This window comes from Triturus cristatus, chromosome 8, assembly GCF_964204655.1.
Source record: "Triturus cristatus chromosome 8, aTriCri1.1, whole genome shotgun sequence".
Taxonomy (NCBI): domain Eukaryota; kingdom Metazoa; phylum Chordata; class Amphibia; order Caudata; family Salamandridae; genus Triturus; species Triturus cristatus.
The window spans coordinates 334,798,264-334,822,889 of NC_140591.1; the positions used below are offsets into that span (position 1 = coordinate 334,798,264).

The 24,626-nt window shown below is 41.4% G+C and overlaps 1 protein-coding gene across 2 annotated transcripts in view; it reads right to left on the reverse strand.

Annotated features, from left to right (window-relative positions):
- Positions 1-24,626, reverse strand: part of FLT1 (fms related receptor tyrosine kinase 1) — a 389,921-nt gene that overhangs the window by 188,788 nt on the left and 176,507 nt on the right. For both annotated transcript variants that reach the window (XM_085621641.1, XM_085621640.1), the window contains exon 12: positions 19,144-19,252. In XM_085621641.1, the coding sequence (XP_085477767.1) occupies positions 19,144-19,252 (109 nt within the window). The remainder of the gene's footprint in view (positions 1-19,143; positions 19,253-24,626) is intronic.

Genomic DNA, 24,626 nt, shown 5'->3' on the forward strand with positions numbered 1-24,626 from the left:
CTTCCCCGGACACAAAGAAGAGGAGGGAATATGCCCCACAGCCTGGTCAGTGTCAGTGGTGTAACTCTTCTTAGCCCATCCCCTAACCCTACTTGATTTATCTTCTCTGTCGCATCCTTCTGGCCTTCCTCATTTCCCTCCGATTATTTCCTCTCATTTCCTTTTTTCCATTCCATGCTTTGCATTTTTGCCACTGTTCTCTTTCCTGTCCGGGGGCGATATTTGATTGTTTGGCTACAGGATAAGCTTTTTTAGTGACATCAAAGACCACAGATCTCCTCCTGGCTGACTCATATTGTGATTAAATATTGGGCTCGGAGGATTAATTATTTAACATACATGGATTTAAATTAGGGCAGGTACGGTGTAATATTTAAGTAGCACGATGTCTCTTGTAATAATATTAATATTCCCATTACTCATGTACATCAGGTGATTGCGCGAATAAAGATTGCATTGGGAAATCAGATTACAGAATTCAAGATCTGCGTTACCCATAATGCAATGGGAGGCATTACTAAATGAAGAGTCGCTATTGCAGAGCCTTCAAGGCACAATTTACGAAATATTATATGCTGATCTATCTGAGCACACTGCAGCCGCACCCCAGTGTACTATGATTCAGTTGTTTACACCCTGTTCAAATATATCATAACTATAGAGTGATTTAGAGATTACTAATTTATAATTTTTTTTGCATATATAACATGATGGCCCAGGAAAAGTTAACCCCAATTTTTACCAGTGGTTTCAGTTTTGGATCTTTTCCCAAACACTTTGAATGAAACACCTATGATGCACACGTTTGTGATCCGTGGGGGAACATTAGTAGGATTAAAATTAACGTTTTGGCCCAGACTCACAAATCCTGGGCTGCCCATTTGTGAGGGGCAAAATGTGCATCCAAATACTGCGGGGAGGTTTTCTTTGACCATAGGTCCCAATTCACATATGGGGACTGTGACAAGACAGAGGCTGATGTGCAACAACAGGGTGAGCGTACATACTGCACTCGCGTTTCTAGAGGGGCCCTTCACAGCAAAACAAGGCAGCGGGCACATGTCCGCAGCTCTTTTAAGCACTGGCATATGGAGATGGTGGCTGGCCTGCTGATGTCAGCAAGCGCTCACCCTCATACAACACCCTAATGAACTTAACTGACAGGGACAGGGCATAAAGGCCCCATTCCTGTCAATACTATAGACTCCTTATCCGCTTCCCAGGGCTTTAATAGTTGTTAAAAGCCCTGAACCCAAGTTATAGGGGAACATTTTCTGAATGAAAAGGGGAGAAGCAAAAAGACAAACATTTGAATGTTGGAACCGAAAGTTTATACCTGCCATTATAAGCCTTGAGCCACTTCAGTGTCTTTCAACATTCCAATGTTCTGATATAAACGTATAGTGCACTGTGGAGGGCTATATTGGTTGTTAAAGGCCCTGAATCCGAGCTTTAGGTCTGAGCCATTAGCGAGGGCCAATAATGAGGGAGAAGTCCTTTAACAATTGGTATAGCCTGAGGAAGAAGTGCTATCGGGGAATTAGAACATTTCACCGACTGAGGATAGAATGTTCTAAATTAAAAAGGGAGAAAAAAGAAAAACAAACATTGAATTGCTGGAGAGGAAGGCTTATGTCAGCCATTATAAGCCCTGAGACCCTTCATTGTCTTCAATGGACAACATTCCAAGGTTCTAATGAGATTTACATTCTCTAAGTTAAGGGTGAGGTTGTAAATCAATATTTGTTTTCTACCAAAACGTTTTATTGAGTTTTGAGGTCAAAATGAGAGACCATAGCGAGCAAGTACCATGAGGGGCCACTGTTATCTCATTTCGTACAACTGCCTGCCTAATACATCATGAGTAATATCACAACTTAGTGCAAAATCAACACATTTCTAACCATAAGACTGTACACAGAGAGCGGGCTTAGAGCAGGCATGATCCTGGCTAAGGGGTGGGCGTTCCCTGCCTTAGAAGCCATAGAGAGTAAGCAGACCCTTTCACCCAATACAGCCTCAGCAGCCACTCCTGCACACCACAAAAACACAAACAAAGGTGCCTGCCACCATTTGATGTTTTTCCTTCACTGTGTGACCTTGGGACGAGGGCCCATATTGTGTGCAACACAGTTGCACTACCTTAGTGGGCAGGTCTACACTGCTGCTCTACAACAAGGACACAATAAAATCTGCACCTGCTACACCCATGGCCAGGCGCGCAACACCCATTGGACTCAAAGGGCTTCAGCCTCCCCCTCCCCCCCCCTCATGTGTTGCAGCCCGGGATGAGACAGCTTCCCGGGTCACACACACAGCTGCACCCGGGCACTTCACAGGTCTTTAAAAGGCCATTTGCATGTTAATGAGGCCTTGCTGTTGTTTCACCCCTTCTAAGAGCCCCTGCAGCTCCACTCTGCCTATTGCTTAAAGATTCAGCCCCCCCCCCAAATTAGCTCCACTCTGCCTATTGCTTAAAGATTCAGCCCCCCCCCCCGAAATTTTTTCTTAGCTCCCCCCCGAAATTTGGCTCTAGTCGCGCCTCTGCCCATGGCACACCTCATGACCACAAAGTGCGGAGGGAAGATGCGTGCATGCAAGTTAAGTTGCATGGCATTTGGGCATGCGCAATTGTGTTTGTTAATTCTTGCGCATGTGCAATTTTGTCTGGTATAGCACAGATTGGGGTTGGTACATCTCGCCCTTTGTTTTCGTGTCTTTTAAAGTTCACGCACTTCTCCTTGGGACGTTGAGCACAAGCTGTCGCTGTCTCACACGTCCAACTCCACAGCGTGCCTGGAACGAGGCAGAATGAGTTGTATTTACTTAAGTGATTTGAGACTTCCTGTGGAAATAGCTCCCGAGTTTCCTGATGGAAGATTCTGTTTATCTTTGCCAAGCACCACCAGGAATCTCAAAATAAAATGCGTTTAGTGACATTGGGAAACCAGGAAGATAAGGCGGCCCTGTTCCTGTTTCACCCTTGGTAATTGCAAACACACCCACGGTCACGCTGCGTGCCAGCAAAACGTGGAAAAAATATCCGAGGTCGGGGAGGTTACTTCAGTTTGGTATGCTGCAGCCCCAGACGAAGATGACACCTTCTACACAGTCTGGCTGTAGAACAGGCCAAAGTTAAGATATCAATTTATACCCGTAGGACATAAGTAATTGTTAAAGGCACTGTCCCCAGAAGGCCTTGATAAGAATATTATTCTTTCCCTGTGTTTCCTCTCCGAGGCTTCCGCTTTTGTTGTGTGTGTGTTTTGTTTTATTGCTGACATGTTTCCCACCTCTGCTGCACGATCACAACGCTACCAAAACATAACAGTACAGTGAAGGTGCGCCTTAAAACTGTTGAAGGAAGCTAGCATTGGAAAGTTTAGATTTATAAGTGCATATTTACAAAAAAATGTTGGCGCGCGGTGCTACGCCAAATTTTTTTAATGCAGGGATGCACCATATTCACAAGAATACGGCGCACCCCTGTGTATCCCCTAGCGCTGGAGCAAAAAATGCTACCTAGTGCCAGCGCAGGCACCCTGCCGCCATGTTGCAAGGGTGCCTGCGCTACAAGGGTGATTGTTTATGTGCAGGAAGGGAGACCTTCCTGCACATAAACAATCAATAATGGCGATTTGCTCTTGCAGTACACATATAAAGAGCAAAAAACAAGGAGAAATTTATAAATCCTCCTCATATTGCCATTCTAAGACCAGGTGTAAGTTTTTGGCGTTACCTCAGCCTTGTAAATCTGGGCAGCATCAAAAAGCAATGGGTGTTGGGTTGGAACACCCACTGCAACACCCATTGTATGCCCCTTTGCCGCAGAGGACGGCGGCGGAAAGAGGCATATTTACAAGATGGCATTAAGCCACGGTAAGTGGCTTAGCACTAACTTGTAAATATGGGAAATGGCGCAACGCCACCAGAGCGTCGAAATAAGTGATGTTCCGGCAGCGAACGGGGCTGTAGTCTTTATGTTGACATCATTCATGGCCCTTAAAAGCAAACAATAACTCACCCACCTGTCTCCACCGAGCACACCGGGTTAAGAGTTAAGACTGCTCTCACATTAGCCACTAGATGTCTCTATTCCCTCACCTTAGAGCACAAGAATCCATTCCCAGATACCCACAGAGATAAGGTAGTGAATCACATGTTAGTGGTAGGCTTACTACCATAGTATCCAAGAATGTCATTGTGAGGACAGTGCAGTAGGCTTGACTTTTGTACAGCACATTCACATAGACCTCATAACATACAGCCACACACACACCATAAATGGATTCTCGTACTCAAAGAGCAAAACGCCTACCAAGCTTTAAATGCATACACAGAACACTTCACACAAAGAGGCACCTATGCACGCATATTAAGAGACATCAAGGTACTTATGAACACACAGGCACCTATGCACACAAAACCACTGCAACAAGAGGTGCACATGCATGCTAGCAGCCAACACACACAAAGGCACCCATGCACACGCTGACAGAAAAAATAGGCTCACACATACAGATCTAGCCAATGCTCACAAGTGAATAAGTGACGTTTAGACAAAATATCAAATTAAAAATATTGTGGTGCATAAATATTGTTTCAAGAATATTGTGATGTCAAAGATATCGTGGACAGGCAAGGGAGTAGCCAGAAAATTAAAATATCCCCCCCCACATGGTTGCGAGAGCTCCATTGAACCAAGAAAGGGAAGCAAGTGTACACAACCATCCCTAGAGTGCTCCTTTGTCTTTTTAATCCAAACATCTTTCCTTGCCTCCTTTTAGCCTTCCATCCACCAGCTGTTATCCACCATTTCACCTTTACATTCTGTCATCCATTCATCCTTTCATTCTTTCATCCATCATTCAGTGTTTCTCCATCTATCCATCTGTCATTATACCCATCCACCTTTTCAGCTATCCATCCTTTCACCCATCCATCCATTCACCCACCAATGCAACCGTTCACCCTTTCACCCACCCAGTCATCCTTTCACCACTTGCATCTTTTTCCCATCCACCTTTTCCTCCATCCTTTCACTCACGCATCTTTTCATCCATTCATCCACCCATGCATCCTTTCATCCACCCAGGCATCCTTTCACCCATCCACCCTTTTGTCCATCCTTTCCCCAACGGATACTTTCACCCATCCTTTTGCTCACCCATGCATCCCTTTGCCCATTCACCCTTTCACCCATCCGTTCATTTACCCAATGCATTTTGTCATCCATCCATTCACCCACCCACCTATCCTTTCACCCACGCATTCTTTCATGCATCCTCCCTTTCACCCATCTTTTTACTCACCCATGCATCCTTTCACCCATCCACCCAACAACCCGTTCATTCATCCTTTCACTGACACACGCATCATTTCACCCATCTTTTCTCCCACTAACAATTTTTTTCCCCCATCTAGCCGTTCATCCATCCATCCTTTCACCCACCCACATATCTTTTCATCCACCCACCATTTCACCCATCCTTTCATCCACCCATGCATCCTTTTACCCATTCACCCTTCCACTCGGACTTTCACTTACCCACGCTTACTTTTGCCCATCCATCCTTTCACCCATGCTTTCACCCACACATGCATTAATTCACCCATCCTGTCTCCCACATACAAATCCTTTCAGCCATCCTTTTACCCACCCATGCAGCCTTTCATCCACCCACCCTTTCATGCATCCTTTCACTCATCCTTCCTTTTAACCCTCCATCTTCTGTCCTTTTTCTATCGACCTATTTTCTCTGGTTAATTGTGAGCTTTTGTCTGCTGAGTTGCAGACAGAATAGGCCCTTAAAGCCCCCACTCTGCTATAGATGGTTTCACAACACCCCATGGGACATGAATATTCAAGAAAAGGATGTTGATTAAAGTGTTTTTTTTAAAAAAATGTTGTAAAAAAGGTTGTTTTAAAAAGTATTGCTGTATTTTATATCGTTTTTATGGGTTAATTTGTTTTTTTTGGTAATGTTTTAGTTGTATGTTAATTTTTGTGTTCATTCTTTAAATTTTGGGAGTAATTTTAAAAACATTAATATTTTATTATAAATTTGTTTAATGTTTTTAGTTAATGTTAATGCACTTATGTTATAGGAGCGGGGTGTAGGGTTATTAGGAGAAAAGGGTGGGGAGATTATTAAAATGTGTGAATATTAATTTGTTTGTATATGTAGGGAGTAGGTATTGTGTCATGTAGGTTATGACACAATACCGCCAGACACAACTTTTCGAGAAGGCATGGAAGCGTCGCCAAATGGATGAAAAACAGCTGCCTACAACTAAACAACAACAAAACAGAAGAACTGATCATGGGCCCCAACCCCGACGCCTGGAGCGACACCTGGTGGCCCCCCGCCCTCCGAAACCCGTCAACTCCCATGGATCACGCACGCAACCTGGAAATCATCCTGGACTCCAAGCTCAAAATGGACCGTCAGATCAACTCTGTCTCGTCTTCCTGCTTCCACACCCTCCGCCTCCTTCGTAAGACCTTCAAATGGATCCCCTTCGAGCACAGAAAGACCGCCACTCACGCCCTGGTCACCAGCAGACTGGACTACGGCAACACACTTTACGCCGGAATCAACAAAAACCTCACCCGCAAGCTACAGAACATCAAGAACGTCGCCACAAGACTGGTCCTCAACCTGCCAAAACACTATCACATCTCCCAGCACCTACGCACACTCCACTGGCTCCCCGTCGAGGATAGAATCACCTTCAAGACACTCACCCACGCACACAAGGCCCTCCACGACACCGGACCAGCATACCTGAACAGCCCACTCAAATTCCACGCACCCCAAAAAGGACCCTACGATCAGCCAAGCTCTCCTACGCCGTGGTCCCCTGCACCAGAAAGACCAGAGCAGGAGGCCGCTCCTTCTCGTTCCTCACGGCCAAAGCCTTGAACGCCCTTCCGCTCCACCTCAGACAGACTACATCGCTCCCCATCTTCGCAATAAACCTCAAAACCTGGCTCTTCGACAGACCCCTTACTTGATGGACTGGAACCTGCACCACCCCTACCCCTAGCGCGTTGAGACCCTTAAGGGTGAGTAGTCGCGCTTAACAAATGCCTGATTGATGTAAGGTGTTTAAAGTGTAGCTGCTAGTGAACTATCTCAGTGATGGTAGGGATGCAATTTGTAGATCAGGCCCCTTCAACAAGTAGGTTGTGAGCTACTGGTAGCTCCCCAGCTACCTGTGAGTATCTCTCCAGTGTGCAGGCCAGCTTACTAAATTAGAAGCTTTTGTTTTTTGGAATTAATATATCTATTGGAAAATTGCAAAGTGTGTCTTCCAGCCAAAAATGTGTGTTTTTTCAGAACCCAAAATATATTAAAAGCTGATATTTGAATGACAAATCATGCCACTTTAGGACACTTATTACTAATAGCATTACCTTGATACTGGGGGTATTGTAGCTGTGGGTGTTATTTATACCCAAGTTGAGACATTACAAATTAACAAAGCCTAATTTACATTATGGCTGGCAATGCTGCACTGAAGTGAATATTACTAGCTTACGATGATTTTCATTTACCTAAGTAGCTCTTATTTTTAAACAGGTTGAAATCCCCTGTTATAGATAGTTATAAAAGATACATGTAGCGGTGTAAATATTTGATTTTGTGGGTGAATATTTTTTTGAAATGTTAATTCATTTTTTAATTTTTATTTTAAAAAATATATTAACTTTGTAATATTTATGTGACTTATGTGTAAAATGTTTATAAGAAAAGCACATTTATGTGCATGTAATTCTTTAATTTTGAAATTAAAAAAATATATATTTTTATATGCTTTTTAGGATCATAATATGTCATTAATAATTTTTTACGTTTCTTTTTTAAGTTTAGAAAATTGTAATTTTTATGTAATTATTTACTAATGATAACATTTATTTTTCAAATTCGGATCTATATTTTTCTAAAAATGTTATCACATTAAATAATTGTATGTATTTAGTTTAGAAATAAATAAGAATTACATTTTTTATTAATTATTTTGTGTATGAAATAAGTAAACATTAAATTATAAATATTATTTTTTTATGTAATTTAGTTTTTAATATGCTTACTTTTTAGGTATTGTATGTGACTATTTTGTAATAAAATAAATGTATGTTTAAAAATTAAAAATAATGTTCAGTTATAAAATTAATTTTACTACAATACTTTTGTATTTAACTTAGAGAAAAAACTATTCAAATTATTATAAATTAGGTAATTATAAAGATATTTTAGATATTTATGTGTGCAATCAAAACAGATTGTTATGTATGTACTATAATTAATACATGATATTTTAAATATATAATGTAAAAATAATGTCTGTAATCTTGTAATTAGTTTACTTATTGCAAATGTCTGATTTTATTTATAACTTATAATGTTTGTTAATTGTTTAGTAAACATATTGAATATAATGTATAATTTATGTAATGTTATCAATTAAATATAATGATTTCTTTAGATATTTTTTACTGTTATCTATATAGCAAACATAAGATAAGAATGGGTTACAAGTTATTTGATTTCTTTATTGTAAAAAAACTCTTGTAAGATGTCCTACTGCGGAGTGGGGATAGTAAATGTAACTCCTTTAGTGTCAACACCTTCCTTAAAATGGTGTAGATTGAGTGTGAATAGTGAATGTAACACCTTTAGTGTCTAACACCTTCCCAAAAATGATTTAGATTGGAGTGGGAATAATAAATGTAACGCCTTTATTTTCCAACTCCTTCCCAAAACGGTTTAGATTGGAGTGAGAATAGTAAATGTAACCTCTTTAGTGTCCAATACCTTTCCTAAAATATTTTTATTTGGGAGTGGGAATAATATATGTAACTCCTGTAGTGTTCATCACCTTCTCCAAAATGGTTTAGATTGAAGTGGGAATAGTACATGAAAACCCTTTAGTGTCCAACAACTTCCCCAAATTGGCTTAGATAGGAGAGGGAATAGTAAATGTAACCTCTTTATTGTCGAACACCTTACCCAAAATTGTTTGGAATGGAATGGGAATAGTAAATGAAGCTCCTTTACTGTTCAACACCTTTCCTGAAATGGTTTAGATTGGCGAGGAATAGTATATGTAACCCCTTTTTATTTTTTATTTTTTTAGGCTTTTTAGAATTATTTTTTCCATTTTTGGTGAATTATATTTTTGATTACATGGATTTGGATGAAGATCTACATCTACAGAACAGTGGGCCAGATGTAAGACCAGTTTCTGCGTGCGCAACCGTGTTTGCCACCCGTTTGCACACGCAAAAACCTACATGGCCATGTACAATCACTATTTTGCGAGTCCCAAAAAATTGCGATTTGCAAAATAGTCTTTTGCAACTCGCTATTAGGAAGGGGCGCTCCCTTGCCAATAGCGACTCTCTAGCCATGTATGAATGTTTTGCGACCGCAATTGCGGTCAGAAAACACTTGTAATTTACCGCCCTCTTCAAGAGGGTGGTAATGGAGTTGCAAATGGGAAGGGGTCCCCAGGGGACCCCTTCCCCTTTGTGACTGGCTCTAAAAATATTTTTTAAGGGCAGGCAGTGGTCCCAGGGACCACTATCAGCCCTTAAAAAATGAAACGAAAACAGTTCTTTTTTTTTTTAATGCATCCCGTTTTCCTATAAGGAAAACAGGCTGGGCTGCATCTAAAAAAACAAATGCTTTATTGACAAGCAGTCCCAGACATGGAGGTCTGCTGAACCCAGCAGGCCACCATCCATGGGAGGGCCAGCCATTCCCATTGGAGTCGCAAATTGCGAGTGGCTCATTATTATTCATGAGCCTCGCATTTTGCAACCCTATTGGGAATCGCAATCAGTGTCTCTGACACTGTTGTAAATTCCGAATTGCGACTCGCAATTTGCGACTCACAATTGAGCGCAAATTGCGTGTCGCAATTTGGAATGGTCGTACATCTGGAATAGTACGTTTTATTTAAGTTATTATTTTTTTGGGGGGAGGGAAATGTCATATTTTATTATGCATGTGTATTTGATGTGATTGGTAGTTGTTATATCACATTGCATGCGCTGTATTTAATTGATTCCATTAGATTTTATTTGTAATTTTGAACATTGTGTTTGGTGACTTTTTCGTTTTTCAACTAATTAATATACATCATTATTTTATGAATCAGTCTTAGGGCCTGATTCTGATAGTGGCGGCCAGACTGCAGACAGGCTGTCAGTGGCGGTCTGACTGCTGCCAGCCCTTTGATACTGGCTGTCAGATCCACAGCTGTCAGATGCAAGACCGCCGGCTCTGCCAAGATCATAGGTCCTGACGGGGTGGCTGTCAGAGTTGCATCCCAGAATGGTGGCAGTGCGGAGGCAGACACTGCTGTCGGGATTACAATATCCCTTCCCGACAGCCTTTTCATTGCGGGAGCCCCATCATGAAAAGGTTGTCGGAAAGTGACATGGGGCCCAAACAGGGACCCCTACCATCGTGAGCCACTGAAAAGTGGTCCTGGGGGCAAATGTAGTGCCCGCACTTACCGCTGTGCACCGTGTGCAATGCACGACATGGTGCATGGCACAAGGTGCACAGACGTGTAGGAGGCGCTGCATGGCAGAGGCATGTGCTTCAGCCCTTTTCCAGGGCAGCAGCATGCCCCACTGTCTTACCTCATGCCTTTCCAGCAGTCAGCCCGGTGGTCGAATTGGAATATGGCATTCGGACCTCCTGCATTTTTGTTGGCGGTCTTCTGACCACTGCAGTAGCGTTCCACGGTCTGACCGACCACCATCGGAATCAGGCCCTTATTTGCTATTTTAGTTGTATGTTTAAAGATAATATTTTTTGTATTTAGTTATAAAAAATGTGTATACTGGTTTGAATTTTGCCTTAGGGTTATTTGTTACTGTGTAGATAGTTTGATTCCAAGACCACCGTACCCGCGAGATTACGAGATAGGCAGTCAGACCGCCACAAGCCTGACACTAAACCACCACCACCGCCAGGACCCGGATCCCAATGGGGCAGGGGTGGTGAACGTGTCAGGGAATGGAGGTGCCCATGCCGACACTGCCATGCCTATTCCGATCTGCCTGTATGCCAACCTTTTCATGGTGGGGACCCCACAATGAAAAAGTAGGCGGAACGACAAGGAATAGGCCCCAAAGAGAACCCCTGGGCAAATTTGTCTATGTGCATGACATGGTACATGGTACACAGTGCACTGATGTGCAAGTGGTGCTGCCATGGCTGTGGCATAGGCTTCATGCTCTTTCTATGAGCTGTGGCACCGCTGACACAACACTGCCAGCTTGGTGGTGTTCTCAGAATAAGGTGGTCAGGTGCCGCCGGCTTGGCATGTGTTCTCCCAACCGCCGCAATGGCGGTCCAGCTGTCAGACCTCCAAACTCGAAATCGGGCCCTTAGTGCAGTTTGGTGGTAGTGTCTCCAAATGCTTTGGGTTAAAATGGTAGACAGCCTTGTATGGCTGTGTGGGCATAGGTTTATGGAAAGTTTGAATCATGAATTGTAAAAAAAATCAATTCATTTTGGATTTGGGGAGTAGTTGTTTGTTTTCATTTTAATGTGGTTTAGTAGTTTGTATTTAGCACTACTTTGTTTATTAGATAGCAGGGTGTATATAAATGGTATATTAGTGCTTTTATATTTACCATGTATGGTGTATATCTGAGTGAATGGTTTAGGGAACATTTATCATCCATGGTTGAGATAGGCTTATTTTTTAATAAGGTTTCTGCTGTAGAAAATATTATAATGTGTTTCCCTTGTTAAGGTTATCATGCAAAAGGAAATGTTCTTCATTATGTGTGGTGGTTAAGTGTTGAGGAATTTGGATATGTTGGGGTCTTCTATGGGTAGGAGGGTATCACTGTTGGCTTTTTAATTTTTTGCTATTAAGCGTTTTAAGTGGGGCGTTTTAAGTGGGGGTAAAGCTGGTAGCTGGTCTTTGATGTGTTCAGGGACGTTAGTATATCCTTTAGTATTTTAGTTGTGGGCACTTGGCAGCTCGTGCTCTGCTTTCTAAAATGTTGTGATATATGCCTTACTTCAATTTGACTGACATTTGGGGGGTGGTTGTGTTCTCTTACATTAATACCAACATCATATTTTGCACATTTCCAATTGATAGTTTCCATGCTTGTACTGTCTTCGCTGTAAGTGTAGTCCATGTGAAGGAGTAATTGTTTCCCATTCTGTGATGTGATGTATCTTGCTCTTTCTGTCAGTATGTCTGAAAATAGTGCAATAATACAAATTAAATGTAAAAAATTGTATATGACACTTATTATTGGCATTCAAAGGGCCTGATTGCCATGACGGTGGGACCGCAACCAACAGCCCGTCTGTGGCAGTCCCACCACCATTGTTAGCATGTTTTCCACCTGCCATATCACAATGGTGGGCAGATGGTTGGCAGTCGGAAAGACTGAACACAAACGCATCCAAGGACTCCTTGAGCCCACTGGTGCATCAGAGGGAGTTATATTTCCTTCCTACAATGGTGGCGGTGGCCGCATCCCAATACCTATAGCAGGACCACCAACAGCCTGTCAGGCAGTTCCATTTACAAAAGGATGGCGGTTGGACAAAAGTCCAACCGCCATCCTAATCAGCCCCATAGTTTGCTACTTGTTTTCTATTTTATACTTAAATATGTGTTTTTGCTAATCATTGCAGTTCTTTATTTTCTAGTTTTCTGTTGGGGGTGTTTTAATGTGGGTCAGGTGCCTCCTTTTATGTTGCCTTTTCCCAGGCATGTAATTGTTGTCGTTTTTGGTAGTTTAGTAGTTTCTTAATGGTGTAGGAATTTCTTTGAGTATCTTCAGTTTGAAATAAAAGAAGTAGAGTGTTTTTCTAACTGTTTATGTTTTATTGTTTAAAATTATAAGTTAGTTTAAATAAATGTTTTACTTACTTTAGAAGGCAGTTGTAAGTATTTTTCCATTTTGTTTCAGATTGTCTTTGGCAAATCCAGCAGAGTATCGCCTTGCAGCTTTTGCAGTTTTTGTTGTAGCAAGAAGTCACATTTTGTGTGCCTTTTGTTTTGATAGTTTAGCTGATTATATAAATTTAGTGGCTTGTTTGCTTTACATTTTTTTTGTTTAGTTTTAGCTTAGCACGTTAGCTTGAATTTGTTTTCCAGGTATTGCCTTTTATGGTGAGTGCTAATTAGTGTTTATTTTATCATTTTTGCATATATTGAAATTATTTTTGTTTAATATTTATATGTTAGGACTTATATATATTTTATCTGTTGAAATTTATATTTTTGGGTAGGTCAAGTTTATTTTAGTGAAATTAAATTTTTATGAGATTGTTAGAATATTTATGTATATTGTTTAAGTGCATTTTTTGAATAATGTAAAATGCTGTTACTTTCATATTTCGTAATGAAATGTATTTGTTGTTGGTGATGTTATTGTAGTCTATATAGTGTGTTGCAATATTTTTGAGAAATATATATATATGTTTATTTAAATGTAACAATATTTTTGTTGCCGATATTTTTGTTATCGATATAAGTAAAACTAGATATTTTTTAAGTGTGATGTCTTGGTTATCAATATTTGTGTTTTTATTAGTTAAGTATAGGAAACTGATAATTTTATGGATGCTTTTTTCAATATTTTTGTAAATCGCTATAGTTTCAATTGATATTATGTCATTGATCTGGATAAGCGGTGCATGAGTGTGTAGGTGAATGATCAATAGAGACATATGTGAAAGTGTAAACAGGGATGGATGAGTGTGGTTGCACAGGTGGATGGACAGATTAATGAGTTTGGGTGAATGGATGAATGCATCTGTGAGGGTGGATGAATGACGGCGGAGGATGATGTCTGGGCGAGCAGCAGGAAGTATCAATGCAAGGAAATTAGTGGATGAAAAATATGTTACTCTAATTCTCAAAGTTCTGTGTAGCATTACAGATGTACATCTACCATACACTGTGAACCTGATCTTCATACTATGCTAAATAGTGTATGTTAACTTAATAAGAAAATTAAATTGTCCCCCCCCCCAAAAAAACATCTCCTTGACCATAGCCTGGGTAGTAAATTACATTCTCTTGGTTGAGGAGAGGACTGTTACAAAAATGATATTATTTGAGTCTGTGGGCCTGGTTATGAGTGGCTTATTATAAAAAATCACTCAAGCTTCGTTAAATTATGGCAGGCTAAACCTTCCGAAATTTGACATGGGAAATGTGTATGGTATTTACTGTATCATGCAGCTTTTGGTGTGTTAAACACCAACATCTGATTGTTATTCCCCAATTACTTGTAATAGGTGTTATTTATCGCACCCGATAAATAACGTACATCATGGTATAATTATTAATCAGGAGTGATAAATAACACCTAGCTCGTAATCAGGGCCTGGGTGTTTCTAAGGCACACTGCTCATGTAACTGAATATGTGTTTCATTAAAAAATGTAAGGTGAGAGAGGGCGGGAGGAAGGATGGGAGGACAATCATTTGTCACTCAAGACCTCACCTCTCATGAGTCATGGCTCCACCACACCCTCAACAATGGTAATAAATAGCATATTACACTCAAACTGAGGTTGCTTGGTGCAAAGAGGATGATGAAGGACAAGCCTGAGATCCATATGGTATAGATTGACCACTGGACAGCAGTTGATGACCTAAAACATAAGCCTAGTAAAATTAAAATAATAGTGATTCTCCTTCATGGTATCTTTGAGTTAAACACTTCTGGCCCCGTCTACTGTTCAATGTTCTTAGAGCAGTTTAGATCAAGGGGTAGAACTGGATCAAGATCTCATTCATGTAATGCACAGCAACATTTGTCCAGAGACACAAGCTTCACCTCTAGCGACCAGGTCACCAAATGGTGTGTATCTGGGTCTTTCCAGCACACATTGTCTACGCTGTAGATGGTACCATCGGCAGCTGTTCCAAGTCTGCTGACTCATTCTTGTTACTCTTTTGGTACAGCTACTTCTAATGCATTGCATGTGACCTCTATTGTCATGAAAGTCCAATTCATGATCCAATATGCTTAACATTTTGCACCTAATGCACATTTTCAGCATCTTATGTCAGCGATGCAGAGAGGGGCACCTGAGAAATGAAGAATCAGGAAGGCCAGTGCAAGTGTCGGACGCTTTCTTATCATGGTGTTAAGCTCTGCTTAACTCTTCCTACGCCAAACCAATTTGCTGGCCATCACATGGCATTCAGAAAGTCCTTAAATCGTGCTTTCAATTTAGCGTTTCAATATGCATCTATAATTTCCGTTGGTGCGCCTAGCACCAATACACCATTACTTCATGAACATTTAGCTTATCAAGTTTCATAGGACATACTATAACATAAAATAACACACCTACAAGTAAGTGTGTGAGATCTTTGCAAAATACTTTGTCATCATCAAGAGTCTCGGAACCCTGGAAAGCTGGCGTTGAAATATCATTCACACTTTTACAAGTGCCGGATCTAGGCTCCAAACGTCATTGGCACAGCAGGTTTGAGCATATTTCAAGCCAGTTAGCTGCTTCTGTTTGGATGACATTAGGGATGGACTATCCTTCTGAAATAATACAATCACGCCCATACGCAGACAGGCCAATGGTCACCGAAGCAAGTCTGACATCGTGACACTGTTTCCTGCAGATGGCCATGTTGCAGTAGATGATTGAGGGTGTCCCCCAAACAAACCTGCCAAGAAATTAACGTGTGCAGAGGTCATTCACATTATGACCCGGAGTGACAAATTTCCCCTGTCATGTTCAAATGCTTTCTTTTATCGGGTAAGTGGTGCACGCCTGCTTTAAAACATTGTTTGTTTAAGTTGATAGCTCCAAGTGATTCTGCACTTAGGCCAAGGATGATGAATTCACTGGTCTGCAAGCTTCTTATTTAAAATATCGCCTCCTTTCGTAGCCATGGTTACTAAAGACCACACATATCACAGCAAGGTGCCCTCTGACAAGGAAAAGGAGGACCAACTTGTTTTTGCTGGTAATAAACCAGATTACTTCACAGAAGAAAAATCTGCATGAGCAGAGCTCATGATGAGTAGGCACTGGTGGCTGCGGCTTTATGGTGGTGGCGGAGCCGGGGGTGAAAAAAGAAAATCTACTTACCTTCAGGGCGGCCGCCTACTCTTGGTTCTCAACACAGGAAGCTCCCAGTCTCCCCTGGCCAATCATGAAGCTGCTGTTACCATGACAGCAGCGTTGTGATTGGTCTGAGCGCTGTGGTTCGGCGCTCAGAGAAGGACTGGGAGGCTGTGCAAGTTCTCCACACAGGCTGGGTATTACAGCTGGTGGAGAATATGCAATGTGCTCATGACTGTTTTTCTGGCTCAAGACGGGCCGGCCACCTGTCATGCACACTTAAGAGAATGCCCAGCACTCCTCCTGTGACAGCTCAGCCCCACCCCAGCTGCGCCAGGATGGAAAAGTAAAATGATAATAACTGCATGATTATCATTCTATTTTTCCTTTTTGAACTGCTCCTCTGCCTTAGTGGAGAAGCCGCCCCTGTTAGTAGGGAAGAGAAGAAATTAAGGAAGAGCAGAAACTGATAAGGAAAGTAGAGATGCAAAGGAGGAATAGCATGAACTGACGTGAGGAAAGGAAAAGGAAGATAAGTATTGAAGAGGCAGAAAAGAAAAGAAGATGGGTGTAAGTAGCACTAACAAAGAGGAGGCGAACATGAGAAACGTAAGAGCATGAACTGAAAAAAAGAGCGTCAGGGAAGTGACGAAAAGGAAGGTGAACACATTATTGATTACGAGCAAGTAAAGAAAAGCAGTGTGAGTAGAAAATTATGAGGCAAGAAAGACGGAAAAAGGAAAAAATGTAGGAGAGCAAAAACTGATGAAGAGACAGGGAAGAGAAAAACAAGAGGAACACAGATTATGGATAGAGAAAAAATTAGAACGAGAGGGAACTGATCAAAAAGTGAGGTAAGACAAGAAAAGAAGGGTTGGCAGAAACAGAATGGGAGACCCACAATGGAAAAGATGAGGGAAAGTATGAACTAACGAGGAGAAGAGGAAGTTAAAAGAAAAAAGAAAGCATTGCAGAAACTGATAAGGTGAAGAGATGAGGGGAGAGGAAGCAGGAGAAGTGAGGAAGGAGAGAAGAAAGAGGAGATGTGAAAAAAGAGTAAAGGGCGTAGGACCCAATGAGGAGAAGTGGAAGTTAAGTGGAAAAAAGAGGAAGAAAATAAGTGATGAGAAAACGAGGTAAATAAAATAAAAGGAGAGTGAGCGGGAACTGCTGGAAAAGAGTGGAAAATAAAATAAGCACTGACAAAGTCAATCAGTCTTGCTTTGCCAATGCTTTGTGGTCACCTCTGTGGGCTCTGCCAAAGGCGGATGCTTTTAAAATTCACCAGCATTGACAAAGCCAGTAGTGTTGAACAGCCATGTTGACAGCCTATTTGTCATTCTTTCAAGATTGCCACCACGTTGCATGATGCAATGTAGTGTGATGCAGTGCCACAGCCATCATTAAAGTAAAGCTATCTTTAAAGTATATAAAATTGTATTTTTTTATACTTTCAAGATGGCCGCTATGTTGCGTTGCGTAAAGTGATGTGAAGCTATGCATCGGCCATCTTTAAAGTATACTACATTATACTAAACTTTAAGATCGCTGCCTTATTATGTCATGTAGTATCGTGCAACATCGTGACCATCTTGAAAGTATAAAATCATAATTTTTTATACTTTCAAGATGGCTGTCACATTGTATAGAGCCACTTTGTGTCATGGTTTCTGCTACTGTCTTTGCCAGCGCATTTTAAAAGCATCCAGAATTGCCAATGCCAATAGAGGTGGCCAGCATGGAGTAGGTGAGGGGCAGTTGGAGATGGGTGGGAAGTGGAGAGAAAGCCTGGGTAGTGGAGAGAAAGAGAGATGAAGGAGGGGAGCTAGAGGAGGAAGCGTAGAGAGAGTGAGTGCACTTCAGGGATTCTTGTTGAACACTCTAACGACGAGTGACACACACATTGACCGCTAAATGAAAAGTAAAAGACTAATAAAAAAAGAAAAATAGTTCTATGACTGCAGCATTAGAGGGATACAACTCGTTCAATTAAAAGCCATATTTAAGAAGAAATCCCCCAAAGGTGAGACAAACACAAGAAGAGGGAGGGAAGCGATCCAATAAAGAGCAGGAACATCAGAAATAAAAGTAAAATCATCCAGTCATGAGCAAGGGCTGACACAAAGTCCACTCTTTGTAGTATTGTCTGCACTGCTGTCTGTGAGACTGCAAAAAGGAAGGGAGGGAGGACCTGGTTTGTTCAGGTGTCTGAAGAAATGTTTGGCCATGTGTACCAAAGCTGTAATCTTTATTTACTTTAGGAGGTCAACTACTATGAACAGTAGTTATAATGTACAGATATAGATTGGTCACAACCAACGTAGTGATGATGAAAATCAATGAAAAAGTCACACCAGAAATAAGTATGATGACGATTTACTGGAAAATGCAGTATGGATCCAGTATAGGAAACAATAATTCGACACCCCTGTCTCGGGAATCCCATAAATACAACTAGCTGATAAGAGCTACCCTACTTTCAAGTTTGTGACAGAATATTGCTTAGATAGAGATGCACACATGGTCTGCTCACAACCTAGCACTATCTGGGACACGACAGGTTATGGGTAGGGTGAATGCACACTGTTCTCCCATAATATTTAGCCCTTGATCTCAAATGCCTTTAAATTTTAATTCTTTACCAGATTTACAGTTATTATCACATCACCAAATGTTCCCCCTGGATAATTTTGCATGTGACGCCTACTGAAATTTACTGGATCAAAACATGCAGTACTTTCAAACACATGCAGAATGTGGGACAGAAAGCACTAAAATGAGCATGCAATACTTCCTTTTCTTGAGGAAAACCCTATGGTGTACGCATTCTACCAGGTGAGGCACATTCGGCCCACTTATGGTCAGGGACATAGAAATAACCACTGAAAGTAGCATTCCGAGTGAAGGATCCGACAGGCACAAATGGGAACCTTAGTAAGTCACTTGTGAGTTGCAACTTTTAGAACAAGTCAAAATATTCAAATCTGTCCATAATACTAACAAGTGTCTCTGATAGATGTGTCTAATGAAGACTTGCCCCTTACCTGTCACATAAAAGTTAATACTCCGGCGGTCCTTTCCCACTTTGTTGGTTGCCACGCAGCTGTAGACCCCAGAGGATTTTGATTCAGCCACAACCAGGGTACTAGCAGTCTGGGAAAGAAATCATGAAGTTAGCATTTAACCAAGTAGCTGATTCCTCACACAAATATTTTGAAAAGACCTCTTAAAAAATGGAGGAAAGTGTGTATATTTTTGTTCATACTTTGAAACCAATTGATTTCAAGGACCTCAGACCTGCATCGAAAACATCCAGTAATTAAATGCTAAAGAGGCTTTGTTCTATCAAGTCCTCTGCGGAGATTCTCCCTTCTCTATCACTGGAAGGTAACTCACATTGATTTAGCACCGGGTTGGTGCCCAGGGAATCTAATACTAGCAAACCTGCAAAACTGGTATATTACTCCCTGAGGCCAGGATGCAAACCTTCCCTCATCCTTTCGTGCCTTGAGAGTTCCTAATCTAAAAAACGCAGGGATGCGCCGTATTTACTACAATACGGCACACCCCTGTGTTTTACCTAGCAATGGTGCTAAAATTAACTGCCTAGCAGCAATTCAGACACCCTCGCACCACAGTGAATGATTGCAGGGAACGATTGTTTACATGCAGGAAGGTGTCCCTTCTGAACATAAACAATCCATAATGGCTATTTGTTACTTCTATGTGCATTCTGCAGCACACATAGAAGTAGCAAATCATCATTATTTAATGATTGTTTATATGTAGTAAGGGAGACCTTCCTGCACATAATCATTAATGGATTTGTGCTCTTTCTATATAGAAAAAGCAATAATAATGAGCAATTAAAGCATTTCTCCTGGTGTGCCATTGAAACGCCTGGAATTGCATGGCGTTAGTTTTTGGTGCTTTACACCTCCTTGTAAATCTGGGGCAGTGTCAAAAAGCAATGGATGTTGTGGTGGAATGCCCACAGCAACACCCATTGCACGCCCCTTAGCCGCTGAGGACTGCAGTGGAAAGTGGCATATTTATAAGGTGGCGATAAGTCACGCTAAGTGATTTAGCGCCACCTTGTAAATATTAAAAATGGCGCTACACCTCTGGATTGTCAAGAAAAGTGACGCTTCGGCGGCAATAGGTACTTGTAAATATGCCCCTCGATGACAATCTGCATCTTTTTTTCTGTTATGAATGCTTTGAGTTGTTGATTGTTTTGCTGGTTGTATGTCTTACCCTTTGGTCAGCATTACAGGCATTGCACTCATATTATCTTGGATTCTTACTATATGCTGTCAATCACAGTGTGCATCCTACATTTAGATTATCCCGCTCAACTTACTCAACTTGTGTGAAACGTACGGATCATAACCGGGGATGGCCCGTGGGAAAGTGCAGCAAATAAAGACTAAGAGCACTGGATAGGCCAACAGTGTGGCACAGGGCTCAAATAACCTTTCCCTACTCAATCATAAATTGTAGTGACTTGGACCATTAGTGTCTTGCAGCTCTAGCAGCAGGACATCCATGGCACTCACTACCAGTCCACCTAAGAGCTCAACCCACTCATCTCTCACTCAGACAACTCTTTCAGACTCATCCTTTCAGCCTCTTCTTAAATGAATGTTAGAGTTTCTGATGCTGGTGAATTATTTATGACGTTGACTATCTCACTGTGGCTCTCTATTAATATCTGCTTCTGTGATCCATGCACACATCACTAATGCTGCCTTGCTATAGTTGTGCGCTATAAAACCAAAAACTTGGCAAGATGCACTCTTTTTTCACCATATCCATCACTGGTCTCACGTCTGCGTCCTGCATTCAGGACAGTCTTTTTAATAAAGATTCCATTGAGCGAGAGGGGTCTTCTCACAAAAGTAGTGCCATTAATGCCCCATCTTCACCAAAAATCCTATTAATTTCCTGCACATTCATCTAGAATAAATAAGTTCACTTTGGGGAATGAAGTCAATTGTACTCTGCAAGAGTAATACAAATAATCATGTGACGTGCGTGGCATGCCTAGAGGAAACCCCCTTCCTGTTGCCACTGCTTGAAAGTGGGTGGTGTTGGTCATAATATTTCCCATCTTCAAAGTCATGTTAGATCATGAGAAGTGCTCTGCGGCACACACAAAAAATACTATTTTTTGTTTAACTCAAAAAACGGTACATAAAAGGCGTCAGAATGTGGGAACGGAACCATAAAAACCGGAAGTCCACATTCTGTTACCAAGAATCAAGGTGGAGTTACACAATATTGCTCGGGCCCTGTGATGCGCCTTCAGAGAATTTAGCAAGGAAATGTTGCTCAGACACCGTGGGCTTGCAAGGCCCCATTGAGTAGGTAATAATAGCCCAGGCTTCCTGTGCACTGGGACTACACAAAGTCAAGGGCGCTTAACCACTGACAGTTCACTGAAGGTCACGCTGCCTGAGTACAATTATAGCAACATCGAGGGCAGCATTGGAAGGTTTCTCACATAAATACATGGACATTTCGTAAGTCAGTGCCATATTGTTTCTCCTCGTTTGTTTCTCAGGCCTTTCACTCAGAACACGTCACACCCATAGAATGATGATTACATGAAGGCCACAGAGAATGTACTTTGTGTAGTAGCTGGGTTTGAATGGACTAGATGGCCCTTGCGCTTGTTTTTTGTAGCACGCGCTGGCTGCCAGTATCACCCTGCCCTTTTAATAGGCCGCTTATCATTTTGGCAATTGAGGTGTCATGCCAATTTGTGGTAGGAACGGCTATCCAGATCTCCATGCCCAAGGCAGGCGCTAACTGCAGGCCACACCAACAGAAAAGTCACCTACAATAAGGGTTGAATTGGCCATTCTGCCGCTCTGCCATCTCCCTGGTGGCCTGAAGGCCCCCGAGCTGTTTTTAGAGTGGGACTGGCTGCTAAGACTCAACCATGAGAGCGGCAAGGGCCCTATTCTAGCCCCAGACCCACAGAGAGAGGCTGATTTGATTGTTTTTGCCAGTGCTGGCATTCTAGGAATGCCCACTTCATCTTTACCACTGGCTACCATCAGGTGTGGGCAAGTGATCATTAACTACTGTGCAATGATTGGAGTTTTCATTAAGCAGTCATTCATAGAATCCCTTGTAGGCAGACCATGCTCCTATTCATTAACTACTCAAAATGGGTTGCAATTTAGGTTTTTTGAATCACCATGGGTTCAACAATTTCCAACCTCCAATTGATAAGCATAGGATGTAATTTTGTCTCTAAACGTTCCCACCCTGTGTGCTAGGGGTCCTTGATTTCAGAGGTTGCCTTGATGGTCCCAGCCTCAGATAGAACTGTATGTTTCTTGTTATTCAGGACACAGCACATTTTATTTGGCTATCTTTTCAGAAAAGACTGCCATCCCACTTAATACTTCTGTTAAATGGCTATAATGGTAAGTCAATTGTGCACCAAATGTCGAATTCTGCAACCAACAAGCAAGTAAATGGTTCAATTAAAGGAAAAATTGAAAATATGACTAAAATTACAATTGCCACATTTTTAAGCAGACAATTGGATTTGCATCATTGGGGCAAAATTATATTAGTAATACTACTGTCCCTCATAAAGGGGCTGTCTAGTGAAGAGAAAAAAAGACTGTTTTCTTTACCCAGTCCTGTGTCTTTAACAATCACCAACATTAAGCATTCTAGAAGGTAGGTTTATTTAATGATCTCAGGTAGGATTTTGAGATGTAGAGTGACATCATTCACTGATGACCCTGTTTAAATAAGCGTTCAGTTGGCCACCATCTTTTGTATGTAACACGCATGCAAAGTATGTCTCTTTTAAACCAAAGTTCAATCAATTTTGTTTTTAGGGATACTCATATAATCGTAAACCAAAGGAATAAAGCCCCTGCCTCTTTTGATCACCCCTACACGAAGATGAAGGGGTGCTGTGTAAATTGTGTTTTTCATCACAGTTATTGAAATTTAGTATACATTGGCTTCGCTTGTGACTTCATAAAACATCTGTAACTAGTAACAAATGTTATGCTAGATTAATCTAGAATTTAAGGTTACTGGGTCATAGGAAGCCAACACTTAGGTGATAACCATTGGTTGCAACAACTGATCATATGTAATATTTGCTTCAAATCTTCCCTCTTTTGAGCATTTCAAATGTAATTAATATTTAAATGAGCCTGGCTTGCACACCGTTCCTTTCTTTCCATCTTCACCTTTTTCAGGAAGGACACAGCAGCATTTAGTTTCTCTTTACAGCTGACTTGCTGTTTGAATAAAGGACCTGAAAATATTTACCTACTATTGCTAACTCAGACATAACCCACTCGTCAGACCTTTATCCTCTGTTGCCTTTGTGGACTCATATCTGGAAAGATCAGAAGTCACTTCCCTGACATAGTAGGTACTCTCTGGTATCACCACCCTGATAATTTGCTCTCATACCCACAGATCAACTAACAATGATCAATACATTAACAGCAGAGCTGCAGACCTTGGAACTGAGAAACTAAGTATGAGTCCAGGCATTGGCTTAAAATCCTGTAAGTCTGGGCAAAGCACATCATCTAAAACTGCTGATTTTCATTTGCAAGAGTATCGACCAACTTGGGTTACAAATTTCTAGGTCTACTTCTATCCTTCATACAGATAAAAGATGTAGGGCCAGATGTACGACCTTTTTTAGCAGTCGCAAATGGGAAATCGGCCGTATGGGACCGCTAAATAGGTCTGTACAATATACAAACCCTATTTTGCGAGTCGGTAACCTATAACCGACTCGCAAAATTGGCTTGTCGACTCGCTATTAGGAAGGGGCTATAGAGTCACACTTCTATGTACGATTGTTTTTCAACCGCAATTGTGGTCGCAAAACAGTTGCAGTTTACCACCTACTTCAAGAAACGTTTCATTTTTCTTTTTTAAATGCAGCCCGTTTTCATTTAAGGAAAACGGGCTGCATTTTTTTAAAAAAAACTGCTTTATTTAAAAAGCAGTCACAGACATGGTGTTCTGCTGACCCCAGCATGCCACCATCCCTGTGAGTGATGGCCATTCCTAATGGGGTCACAAATTGTGACCTGCCTCATGAATATTAATGAGGCAGGTCTTTGCGACCCCATTGGGAATCGCAAACAGTGAGTGAGACACTGGTGTACATTCCATTTTGCTAGTCGCAAAATGCCGCAATTTGCGACTCGCAAAATGTAATGGTCGTACATCCAGCTCTTAAAGTTCTCCTGGGATAGAAGAGGGCCTTGATGTTCCTACATAGTATTTATACTGACAGAGGGGTAGCTAAAGTATAAGTACTTGGGTGAAACAATGTAATTAGAAATTCACTCTTGTTAGGGCACCTGTTGGGAGCGTAGTTGCGTTGCAAAAACACAAGAAGCACAGATTCTCTCGAAAATAATCACTTTCGTCCTTACTCATTCTTTTTTCAGTTTAGGTCTGGGTTTTGACAGTGCTGCTGTCTAATGAGATCTATAGGTTACAGTGTATATAAAGACGG